This window comes from Homarus americanus, unplaced genomic scaffold, assembly GCF_018991925.1.
Source record: "Homarus americanus isolate GMGI-L3 unplaced genomic scaffold, GMGI_Hamer_2.0 scaffold21314, whole genome shotgun sequence".
Taxonomy (NCBI): Eukaryota; Metazoa; Arthropoda; class Malacostraca; order Decapoda; family Nephropidae; genus Homarus; species Homarus americanus.
This window is the reverse complement of record NW_024720811.1, coordinates 203,381-216,848: the sequence shown is the minus strand read 5'-3', so window position 1 is coordinate 216,848 and position 13,468 is coordinate 203,381. Positions and strand designations below refer to the sequence as shown.

The 13,468-nt window shown below is 35.2% G+C and overlaps 1 protein-coding gene across 6 annotated transcripts in view; it reads left to right on the top strand.

Annotated features, from left to right (window-relative positions):
- LOC121861183 (choline transporter-like 2) overlaps positions 1-13,468 on the top strand; it is a 59,787-nt gene that overhangs the window by 31,009 nt on the left and 15,310 nt on the right. For 5 of the 6 annotated variants that reach the window (XM_042358748.1, XM_042358750.1, XM_042358749.1 and 2 more), the window contains 2 exons: positions 10,370-10,535; positions 12,091-12,325. In XM_042358748.1, coding sequence (XP_042214682.1) covers positions 10,370-10,535; positions 12,091-12,325 — 401 coding nt within the window. Of the gene's footprint in view, positions 1-5,241; positions 5,385-10,369; positions 10,536-12,090; positions 12,326-13,468 lie in introns of all 6 variants that reach the window. The other variant, XM_042358746.1, reaches the window with a different exon arrangement.

The window sequence follows — 13,468 nt, the reverse complement described above, 5'->3', positions numbered from 1 at the left end:
ATGCACCTACTAACCTCTTTTTAATAACTTTTTACTAATGTAAACATTTCTCCTTGATGAATATGCAGTGCAGTACTGTATGTTTATATGCTTATAATTTCATGCTGATTTTAGAGTTTGCACCTTAGGGAGAAATAATTTTTCCTTCAACATTAGTATAGTAATATGATATTTTACCAAATTATGCCATCAGAGAAGTTGTTTTCCTTAATAATCTCATAATAAATAAGGTTTGAAGAATGGGATTTGATTCCACTGGTAAGTAAATATGCCAACACATCTATTCTTTAAAGTATTACAAGTATTATTCACCTCCTTTTCTCTAAACTGTTGTCTGACTAATTCCAAAACAACTTGAGAAAGCTATCCATTTCAAAAGGGTGTGGCATGTTTAGGTTAGCATTTAACTTAGTCATATTGACAGATATGGTTTTTGAAATAAGGTAAGCACCCACTCGTCTTTCAAGAGAAATGGCCACATTCAAATGTAAAGTATGATTAAGCTATAGAAATATTATATGGTTCTAGTGATGAACAATGCTGTGTTGGTAAATTTCATTGAAGTTTGCTGACAACATTTGTCTGCTCATTCGTCTTTCTCCCTCATAGTTTTGTTGTTCATTAGGATGATTCACGCAGGGCCTTCGTGATCCACCGTAACATTAGGACACGTGTACAAAAATTAAAACTAGCGCACCTTTCTCGTATTCATGTTCTCTCACATTGTTCTTCTAACTTAACCTTATTCTTGTTCCTTGTCACTTCCTGCTCCACTTAGTCATGGTTTGTGTTATCAGCAGAGTGAAGTGTTTGAAATTTAAATGTTTAATGAATACACAATTAATAATAAAATGGTCACAGTAGTGCACGAATTAGTACAGTACCACCATCCTTATCTCCTCTTCCTATCCATTGAACTCGCCATAAATCACCAGGGAGAACTATATGAGGAATATTTTCCTAGTTCTTTGTAACTTAATACAACATTGCTAATAGTTTGACTAGTTCTTTTGATTGTGAAAGGTTAATAAAGATGTGCAGCCTTGGGTCAACATCTTTACCAGTGAACTCAATTCTACCCATATAACTATTATGTGGTGTACTGAGAACCTATTACAGTACAGCAAACAGAATATTTTGGGGGCACTGTAGGTTTTCCATATACAGTATACTTGAGTACTTAATAGTTTTGTGATCAAATTTTTATGCGAAAAGTAGGGCGTCGGACTATATACATGTATTATTTTTGAGGGGTTAAAATAAGTGCATTTTCATGGGTGCATTATGGTGAACAATAGCTACCCGGTACAGTACATGCTTGTGGTAGGTTAACATTTCCAGTAAGCTCCTTTATTCTAGGCTTGCCTACCATACCCATAGTTTATTTCTATTTGTCGCTACATGAACAGCAGAACTTCATTCAGTACGCTTTGCCACTTTGAATCTACAAATACCTGATACAAATGAATATTTACAGATAATTTTCTTTCCTTATGCATCTGTTAACACCACTGGGAAATTTTCAACTGTTTTCCACCTGTGAGCTATGTTATGGTTATTTTTCAACTCATTATTTATTTACTCAGTTTTATGCACATGCAATTCGACATACAGAAAGTGCAAAAAGAAATAAAAAGCAAAAGAAATAATTATCATAAGGTAAAAAATATAAAGAGAATAACATGTCTTCATATGCTAGAGTTAGTATACTGAGTGGGGGAGGAGGTCAGCAGAGTGTGAGAGCACCATTGCTTGTGGTAGACAGGGGCAGCATAGCTACCGGTATGTTGCTAAGGCGAGCATCAAGACCAAATGGCCAGTGTTCCTGAGACTGGGATGGAGTGACTAGTGACAGCCTTCATATACCAAAATTTATCATCCATGGTCTCGTATTGTTTCCCACAAACTATGCACAGATAGTTGTTTCTTAGCTACTGTACATCAACTTGTAAAAATTTTCATTTTTTATGCTTTCATTATTGCTATTTATATGTTTTTGTTTTTGCAACACTTTAAGTTTTGATGTTATAGTGTACAGTGGATCTAATGAAATTTATAAGGAGGAGTTGGTAACTCTGGCGGGAATTCAGTTTCAGAATTGTTAACACTTTATAGCGTCAGCTGTTGTGGTGGTGATCAAGGTCAAGACACGTTGGTGAGAATCTGGTGTCTTGCTACAAAATATGTTGAGGATTATACCTTGTATTTCTCAAGTCTAGGGTTGAATTATACACAAGGTACTGTATATGATAAAATCAGGCTATGAATTTTAGCAAAAAGTCTGGGGTCAGATTATACATAAGATAGGCTTATACTGTACACAAGCATATATGGTAATTATTATGGATGTTTGTGGCCATTTCTCATTCTTTTTTCTTGTTTAACATAATGTTATGAACAATCAATGAAATTATAAAGATAGAGGCAGTTGTACAATTTTGTTTATGAGTGGTAATTGTTTGAGTTAAACTGGTGGTGGGTAGTACACTGTATTTAAGCTTAAGTGACAATGATAATTGTGTAAGTTGAGTTGGTGATGGGCACTTCATTAAATTGGTTATGGTAACAGTGTGAGCTGAAGAGGTGGCAGGCACTAAATTAAATTGGCAATGGTTAATGTGCCAGTTGAAGAGGTGGAGGATATTAATTTTTAGTACTATAGTTAAAGGAAATTAGTTTTTATATTCACTCCAGAGTAAAGTAAATACCATACGGTACAGTAATAATTGCTGGGGAGGAACAGGGAGTGTTAGGCATGTGTGTGTGTGATGATAATAATAATAACAATAATAATTATAATAATAATAATAATAATAATAATAATAATAATAATAATACAGTAATAATAATAATAATAATAATAAAACGGTTTATTGAAAGAGCATGGCAGCTGGAAGGCTGAAAATATACAGTTACATAATTGGGGAATGGGTTTCTTGATTAACAAATAATATACAAGTAACATAAGTGATACAAATATGATATATAATAACTAGGTGGGGAGAAGCTCAAACTACAGGGCATTTCAACGTAGTGACAGTTCAAAAAGTAAGATTGACGGGGAGTGAATACACTGGTTGATTACAAGTTATTGATAATTTTTACAATGTGTGTGTGTGACAACTCTTAACAAGTGCAAAGGATTTGAATAAAACTGGGTGTGTAGAACCCAGTGATATTTGGAAATGGTGATAGAGTAATCTGTATCGAGCAAACTTCCTAAGCCTTACCATCTTGCTTTGCTACAACATAAATAATTCGTAAATCCTAATGCATTGTATTTTTCATGTCTTGTCCAGCTTTCAGAAAGTTAAAATCATAATGTTATAATTAAAACTCATGTTAATAAACTGTGTTGGAAAATCTCACCATCCAATGGAAGGAGGGTCGGTTCTACCATGACATCCCGGCAGATTTCCTTCAACATATTTGCTGTGAGGTCCCTTACCTCGTCATGCCTCATGCATATGAAGCCCCCCTTCTTGCACACCATGGCGTGATTGCCATCATAGGAAGAGCCACACACGCATTGGGAGGGCAAACCTTCTACTGGCCAACCGTACCTTAGAGCAATGGCATCTGTAAATTCTTGTTTATTAAGACTGAAACCATTTGCCCTTATCGGTAACATAGTTAACCAGTTCGAGGCGCCCACCTCCTGCTCTATAGCTACTTTTTTTTTCAAATTTTCTGGTACCTGCAGCAACAGTTGCTGCAACTTATCATTTTGGCAGTGCTGTCGATCTGTCGTAATGGACCTACGAATCTTATTTACTTCACTGGTATCCACTTCCCCCGTTGCATTCTGGGCTATTATGTGGTCCGTGAGGGCTGCCGTGAGCAGCAATCTCCTCTGGATTTGTTAGTCCCATCCCTCCCAGTCTTGATAGAAGTGCAAGAAGTGCTCTTTCTGCTGGGGTTAAGTCAGGGTGTTTCACTAATTTAGGAATGAAATTGACACTGATAACTTCTTCCAGAGGGTGGAGGAGGGGTCCGATATTAGGGATAGTACGCATCAGGTAGTTCCAACGATGCTTGACTCCATGGGTGAATGCAGCAAAGGCCGCATGTGGCTCTGTGTTAACAATCTCGGACAGAGCTTGGATTTCACTAGCCCAGTCTCTATTTCAATTAATCCCATATGTTCTGTTATTTCGTTTACGCGTTTCTCGTTTTACACGGACCTCCACGGGTTCAATTGACCGCGTACTATACTGTATACAGTATTTACAATATATTGTACATGTATAGTGGTGTTTGCGTAAATATACTGTATATAGCTCTGTGGATTTGGGAAAAATTTCCCCAATACTGAATGGAAAATTTCACTGTCTTCGCTGTGACACGCAGCTTCATTCATGCCTCACACTCCTGTACTGTATTATATAAATTTATTTAACCAGACTTTTAGAGAAACCATTCAGGATTATTTAGATGAAAAAAAATGTTTCTAACTTAATTAGAACTGATTTTATTGACTCTTGTATCTTTTTTCTTGTTTTAAGATTGGGGTCCCCATCATTATTCTGTTAAAATATTTTATTTAAGGATTTATTGGAACAGTCTTATAGAGAATTTATTCAGGATCATTATGGTATAAAATTCATCTCTCTAAGAATTAGAACAGATCCTGCAAATACAAGTTTATACACTTTTGCTAACCATAAATATTTTTGCATGTGCCCTCCGTTGAAATGTAATGGGAGATTGTTTTTCCATGCGAGATGAGATGATGAGGTGCGTATTTTAGACTATAAGACTCTCAGAAAACTTACCCCCAGCACCCAGAAACATTCCGGAGATGTGGGCTAGTATCTGTCTAGGCAAGGTGCTTAGTTTAGATTCTTGGAAACTTTTCCTAATACAGTACTTATAGTACCCGGAAAAATTCCAGGGATGTGCGATTTTTCCGGGTTTGAGAGAGTTGTCTGCCCGGAAATTTCTCGGCCCCGAAGAGCTCTGCACTAATTATTCCAGCTAAAGAGGATATCACTGTATTTCATCTTTGTGAGAGGAGTTCATGCTGAAAGGGAGAGTTGTGTGCTTAATATTAGCCTTTGATATTGGTCTTAATTATCCTTGTGAGGACATATTACAGTACTGTATCATGCTACTATTTGGAACATAGTTATTGCTTATATACAATACTGTATATATTAATCCTTTATTTATTTATTTTTTTGTTTTCTAGTGATAATAGAGTACTGTATTTGAATGTACAGTAAACTATATTTGTTCTAGTGGCTGGACGTTGTATCCCCACTATCCATGAAGACATTAAGTTCAACGACCAAGATATAACCAATGATGCCGGTGTTACTGTGACGCCAGATATTCTAAACAAGGCTACAATATTCATTGGGAAGTTCTATAAGGCAACGGAGGTAAAATAGTTTAACAGCATACATTTTTTTTTTTTGTTCGTGTCTCATGTGAAGGGTAATCCCTTTAGGTTAGATACTAAATTGGAACTGAAAAGATCTACTACTGTATAAAAAACTATGAAGAAATCTTTGTAGAAATCAGCTGCAGATGTATGACTCTCTAAACAGTATTCATTCTATGGCATTATTTAAAGAAACGGTTTGAAGTGATTGGTAAAAAAGGACTTACACCCTTTGTTTTTCATAGAAGAATTAAGAATTGCTTTGCTTACCTGTAAAAGGAATCACTAAAGTACAGGAGCATTGAATATATAGTATTTGTTGATATTTGTCTAATCATATGCACATTTTCTAAGGTTTACCAGTTTTTATTTCAAGAATGTCCATGACACTAATTGTGACCTCAGTGGCATGGTCAGCTGGTTAAGTTAGACGTACAGTATTTGAATAATTGAAATTTGAGAGCTAGCTGGATCAACTCCTTCTTAAACCCATTGTGCAGCAATATAAAAAGTCAAGTAAACTGTACGTCTATGTACATTAGTAAACAATGAATGTTTCAATCCATGCTCAATTTTTGACTTTCCAATTTAATGTCATATGGCTCAAATAGTTTCATTATTTGTAATGATCAGTATGGTATTGCTAAAGGACAGCATGTATGATTCTTAATTAAGAAGAAACCAATAATTTCTGAAGAAGTCAATAGAGTATATAAGGTAATTTTCATTTGGACAGCAATCAGTTCAGTTCCACAATAGCATTTATTGTCGTAGTGTATGGAGTTTGTGACACATTTCTTTTGTTTATGTTTGTTCCTTGTTTGAGTTTCATGATTAAAGTTTTGTTTTGCTTTAACATTTTCTGCCACAATTTTATGATTTATTATATGGGGCGAAAATTTGCAAAAGCAGTTACAGTTTTTGCAAAGACTAGAACATTATTTAGTCAATGGCACATGTTTGCAGCCTTGACCATGAACATGTTCATCAGATTTTTTCACACTGTTGTGTTTTCAGTATATCCTGATGCCTTGAGGTTCACACATAAATTTCTTCATGCTTATTTGATATGATTTGAATTTAATACAGTCTAGAGAAATAGCTTTTACCTGTCAATGTGCAGTATTGTTAAATATTTATTCTTAAGGACTTAAATGTTTGTAGATACTTGATGCTTGCTTCCTCATTTTTTTAATTGCAGTATTTATTTATTTTATTAATTATTCTCATACACTATGTGCCTTTCTTTCTTTGGAAAAATTGAAACCCCAGCTCACCTACTTATGTAGGATTGGAGTAAGGGTAATAGATCCTAGATGAATATACAGGTTGAGCCCCTCAAATCTGGCACCCTTGAAACCTGACCAATGTTAGTCTATCGAAATTTCCAAACCACAGAAGGTCAGTTAAAGTCTGCTGACAAAATTCCTCTTCTCTACCGATCCATGAAATAGAACCGCAGTACAGTACAAATTAATAAAAAGTAAAATATCTTTAATGCCCTTACACTTAATGTTAAAGATTAAATCTCCATTCCTAGGGACTAGAAATAGTACTGTTCTACCCTAAAAGTAACAAATTTTGAAAATAGAATTTATGAAATACTTTAGATAGATTAATACTGTAGTATAAAAAACGAGCTTGGAGTGGATATTGTGTATGTGCAGTCATGGTCAAAGGTAATCATCCACTCCACCACCAACCCCAGATTGACCCAGGGGTACCGATACTTTTTGTGGCTGTATCCGTAATTAATTATCAACCTATATAGTGATGGGACTTTTTATCATCTGGAATGGCCCAGGTCGCAAGGTTGCCAGATAAGAGTGTGTGTGTGTGTGTGTGTGTGTGTTTCTGTTTGTTTTACCTAATGGCCTATGTAGAATCTCTCCATTGTTCTTGATAATCTTGTTCAGGGCTATGTTGAATCCCACCACTGTTCTTATTTCCATAACTTGAGCTGATAAGACTTTACCATAAGTCTAACATACTGTGTGTGAAAAAGTACTTCATTATATTCGGCCAAAATGACACCTTGAAGTTGTGTCCTCTTTGGTATTATAAAATTTATATATGCAAAAAACTCATTGATAACAGAATATATCATACAAATAAAAAATATATTAACTATCAAAGAATGCAAAGCCATTTTGAAATGTTTATCATTGTGTTTCTGTGTGGATGAATGAGGGATATATGTTAACTATTGAATACCTTGTTTGGCATCACATGCAACATAACCATTAATAGTTTCACTCAGGAGTTTTCTTTGTTGCATGTTGGCCTCATTGCTTGCTGGGCTTTATTTCTTTCTCAACTTTATTGCTTGTTTTTTTTTTCATAAATTAGTGATACAAAGGTAAGAGACAGTGATACAGGTAAGAAAAATAGTGATACAGGTAAGAGAATTGTAGATAAGAGAAATAGTGATATAAGTAAGGAAAATCTGAGACCATTTTAAGCACACAATCTTCATACAACTCCTTGGTTGGTGTCTTACCATCTTTCCTATCTCATTCACTACTGGCATTTCTCTTATATACAGGGTGTTTCGGAAATACATTTCATAATTCTGGGGATGTATTCCTGAGACATACATAAGGATAAATGACTCCATGACCATAGTGTCATTTCACCATAATTTCAGTTACAACACATGACAGTTGGGGTTGGAATGTGATAAAATCTACGGATGGTAAGACACCAACCAAGGAGTTGTATGAAGATTATGTGCTTAAAATAGCATCAGATTTTCCTTTGGCAAGTCGATGACTACAATAACTTAGAAGTATATTATAGTTGGGGATTTTGTCATGGACAATAAAGTTGTAATGAGTGAATAGTTGATGTAGTATGAATTAGAGATAACAATGACTGTTATAGAAATAATAAGAAATAGATATAATATGAAAGACCTAGTGAGTTTAATTCAGAAGATTGATGGATATATAAAGGGTAACCCGTGGACAGACCCAGAGATTGATGGCCAGGGAGCACTCATCGAGGGCAAGAAACCAGCTATGGGGTACTGGGGTTAAATTGGTAGCATCTGATTGACAAACTAATAAGAGAAAGGATTACATTCCTCAACTAACATGGGCAATGTTAAACAGAAATTCAAATGTAAAACTAAAAAAGGACAGTACTGTTAGGGGTTGAGGGTCACCTGCCACATAGTTAGGATATCTCCTTGGATCTGCTACTGTAATAAAAAATGCACTACAAACAAGTGAAGGATTATATGCAAGTGAGGTTGTGAGTGACTGATACTCCTGAATGTTGAAAGATCTCGAGAAGTTACGGTTGATTACAAACATTTGTGGAATATGTCAGGATACTATGAAGATGTTATATGTTTGTAGAAGATGTGAAGTGATTGTGGTACTCATATGATTTTGATAGATGTCAGATGGTTAGGGGGTTAATGTCAAGTGATATAATCACTTGTAGATGCTAGGTGATTGTGTTACTGTAGTTGGAACAGGTAATGTTATGCAGGGCCGGATTAAGCTTAATAGGGGCCTGAGGCACAGATTAACTTGGGGCCTCTATTAAGCTTCTGCAAAATAACACATTCAATGTTCATAGGAGCCAGAAAATTGAGACGTTGCTAGGACATCGTTGAACAAAGTTCATGTTTTATATGCTTCAACTTCGAGGATGTTTGGATTTGGGGGCCCCTTAGAGTCGGGGGGCCTGAGGCCAGTGCCTCAAATGTCTCATGGTTAATCCGGCACTGATGTCATGGGGCATCCTACTTCAACTCCATACAGCAGGATAAGGGTCCTGATTCTGTTGTATTAAAGTTCAAATTTTAAGGTTTATATAAGGCTCTTGAGTCCTTTTTTTCTCTCAGGGGTGTTAGTATTACAATTGATTTTTTTTTTTTATACATCTAACCCATGCACTGTACTGTGGCTTCAATCCTGTTGACACTCATGGTTGAAGGATATTTAAAATGGTGCGCTCAAAGCTTATTGTTGATGTACATTCTTAAGGCCCCATGATTAAGGTCACTCCTTTTTGTGGCAGATTCTCTTATCAACAATGTAGATGTATACAAACCAAAGTTTTTTAATTAAAAAAAAATCTTATGCTTTGAAAGACAGTGAGGATATCATCTTAGTAACTCCCATTGATTGAAAAAAATCTTATAAATGGTTTCTCAAGAAATATTTGGAGTTCATTGAGGATTTAAAGCTCACTAGCCTTCAGTATATTCCATGGAAGTGGATGTAGATTGAATAAAGGTTAGCTAGGAAAATGGGAAGCAAGTTGTTATGGCAGACAGTAATGGCACAACCACACATACAAAATGTAAATTGGATGATGTAAATAGTGATTGAGGAGAGTTTAATGAAGAAATGGTGAAAGACATCTGTTCTGATGATTGTTTTGTTGAACCTGTGAACTGTATGTCAGGTGTAGAAATAGTTTTGACAAGAAAAACTGTGAGAGAAGACTGCTTGATTATGAGCTAAGAAAATGATAAAGTGGTGATAAACAGTGGGAGGGAGAAGTGCTGTGGTTAGATGGTCATCCAGAGGAAAGAAATAAGAAGAAAACTATTAGAAAATTAGATAAGATTGAAGTAATTGGAGGAAAATGAGTTACATAGCATGGAAGGAGAGAGTAATGATGAGAGAGAAAATGTTGTAGATGTATAGATCCTGACTTTTCACAAAATTTGCATCAGCATCTTGTATGACTAAAACATAAAGTAGATTTTGTGCAGATCGTCTTATCTTTAAGGAATTTTTTTTGCATCATGTAATATAATGGAAATACATTAAAAAAACTAGTTTGCTGATACATTACAGTAGATTCACCTTGAGGTTCAACATTTTTTTTTTTTTTTTTTTTTTTTTTTTTTTTTTTTTTTTTTTTTTTTTTTTTTTTCATATACTGTACTGTATACTAGTGTGTGTTAGCTTTAATAAAACATAAATTTTATAAAGTAATGTTAAGCCTTGTTTCATTCAGGTGGCTGAAGGTGTGTTTCAAGACGTAAAGACAACTTGGTGGGTTCTGCTGGTTGGTTTTGGTATTGCAATGCTTGTGTCATTACTTTGGATCATACTCCTTCGGTTCATCTCGGCCATCATGATTTGGTTCTCATTGGTTGCCTTTGTTGGACTTTCTGGTTTTGGTAAGTATTACAAATAGTTTGAAGTTGTATTCTTTTAAGTTTTTATCACCAACCCACATTGGGGCTTAGGGGGTGAAAAAAACGAATACAAAAAAAAAAATAGAAATAGAAATAATATACAGGTGTACCCTAAAAACCGATGTCCCATCGACTGCCGCTTTGCATAAGGCACAAACCACTTACAGTATTATGATGATAAAAATAAAACAATCTGTCTAGATGAAAATAATCATATACTGTACTGTATTTTTACTATTTTAATTTGATAATTATGGAGACTGAGACTTGAAAGGGCTGGGCTTTTGAGGATTTGATTCATGATAATTCTGTTGGTCCCTGTCCCTGAACTTCCCAAACACAAGTGCCCTCAGATTGATGTATTTCTTTCAGTAATCATAAAAAACAGGTGCATGGTTATGGGGCATCAACATGGTAAAGGCAAAACAAACAAAAGTTCATTCACGGTGGTATTGGCAATGCAATTCTACCCGGTACTTGTGCAACACATGGAGAAGCACTTCTACCTCGCTTTCCTCTAGGTCTGTAAGCACTTCTCTTCTGCTGATGACTAATTCATCAGTGCCACTATTGCTGAAGTTCACACACCAGCTATAATTTCTGAATTTACCCAGATAATCTACCAATTCTTCAATCTTCTGTGTCTATCTGTGAGATGCATCTTTGGAATTGCCAGATACTTCCTCCTTGACGACAAAAAACACTACTAGCTAAGGAAGGGACGTGGGGAGGGAAAGTTGTCACAAGCCACAACAATTTACTCAAGCAGAAATCAGGCACCAAACTTAAATTTATGGTGATAAAAGATTGTGATTATATAAATGTTGATAATTGTGGGACAAAAGGAGCTCATCATCTATTTATGGTCGCTGTTGTCTTCTCTTGGGGGGGGGGGGAACAACTTTGGTTTATGTAGCTCTAAACTATGGCTGTGAAGGAAAGAAGATTTAACCACTTCTCTGTGAAATTACTGTAGATAAACAAGTAAGCAAATGGGTCACTATCTAAGCTGTATAGGTTTGAAGAGTGATGTTAGATTCACTAAGCTTTTTTAGGGTGGTGTGATAAATGTACTGAGTCTACCATGCAACTACAGTACTGTAGTCTGAACTAATGATTCATTCAATATACCTCAGTGTGGCCAAAATTATTGGTCACGTAGTTGTAATGGTTATGCAGGAACCATCTTGTAAAATGATGAAAAATATCATGTTTTGAGTCATATCCTTGTATCTCTCCAGATATAAAGTGGGATTTTATTAGTTCAGTTGATTTTCTCTTCTATCTTCTTCTTTCTGACAATGTGTTTGTCCACTTTCAAATGAACCAGATAATTTTTTGTATAAAATGTTATTTCTTAAATCGAAATTACTGTTATTTAATTTGATAAAAAATAATATTTAAGACACAAAAAAATTATTATTTGTGGCATATAGACAAAGGTTGTATTGCTTTCAAGCACAGTTCTATCTGTAGTCATTAATACCCAGTAGTTTTATATTATTTTAATTATTTTCTTGATGCATTTTTAATACAGGAGCGTACTACACCCTCAACAAGTATCTCACCCTGCGAAAGAGTGTTGACAACTCTACAATGTCTCGAGCAGAATTTGAGTATACAACAGAAGTAAGCAGATTTACAGAACTAGAAACAACATGGTTGATACTATTCATCATTACAGTGACAATCTTTGTGGTCTGTTTATTAGTGCTCATCTTCTTGCGCAAGAGAATTAATATAGCCATCGCCCTTATTGGCCAAGCAAGCAAGTAAGTTTTCTCCATCTGTGATGCATTGATAAGAATGTTCTTTAGGAAAGTCATATCACTTACTCCTGAGGGAGTTTGTAGTAAATCATAAATGCTTTAGAATTGGGGCAGGAACTGAGTAACTTTAGAAAATACAGTGGAACCTCTAAAATTGTATTCATTTTGGACCTGGTCCTTTCCAATTTTGGAATAAATTCAAAGAAATAATGTGCACAGTGTGTATAAGTACTGTACAGTATAATGAGAACATATCTTCTTCGAGCAAACAAAGATAATTTTTAATGCAGTATATAATTACACAATACAAGTTGAACTCGAGTAGTTCAGGAACTGATGGTTTGTCAGCTTCAATGGTTTGACACAGTCTGTATCTGGCAGCCTTGGTGTTAGTTTGTAAAATTTCCACTTGGCCAGCTGTCCATGCAATGCCACTGTAACCAGTGATATAATGAATAACATTGTTTGCAACTGCCACAGCTCACTTCTAGTGGTTGGTGATTCTATACAATACAGTACAGTATTTATCTTTTCTTAGTGTATACGCTCAAGTACAATTCAAGTTTTTGTGATCAAATTTTTATGCAAAGAGTAGGGTATCAAACTATATATGCATAATATTTTTAGGGATTTAAATTCATGCATATCCGTAGGTCATTTTTGCTGAACGATAGCTACCTGAGACATGCTCCCAGTAGGCTAACTTTATCAGTAGTCTCCTTTATCCTAGACTTGCCTACTATATCCCTAGATTCTTTCTTTATGTTGCTACATGAAGAACTGAACCTCATTTACTGTACTGTATATGCTGCTTTAAATCTACAAATACCCTGATACAAATGAAGACTTACAGATACTGTAATTTTTTTTGCATTTGGAGCTGTTAACATCACTGGTTATTTTTCAACTCATAATTTTGGATAGATATATACAGAACTTTCTAAAAAAATATATAAATTATACTCGGTTACATCTGCTTACAATTCTACTTACATATTGTGAAAAAAAGTAAAATAAGTAATTATAAGGTCAAACACATAAAGGAAATAAACATTTACTTGGACACAAGTTAGCTGGCTGAGCAGGAGGAGGGAGCAAAGTGTGTGTGGGGGGAGGGGGGGGGAGACATTGCCAGGAAGGTAAAGT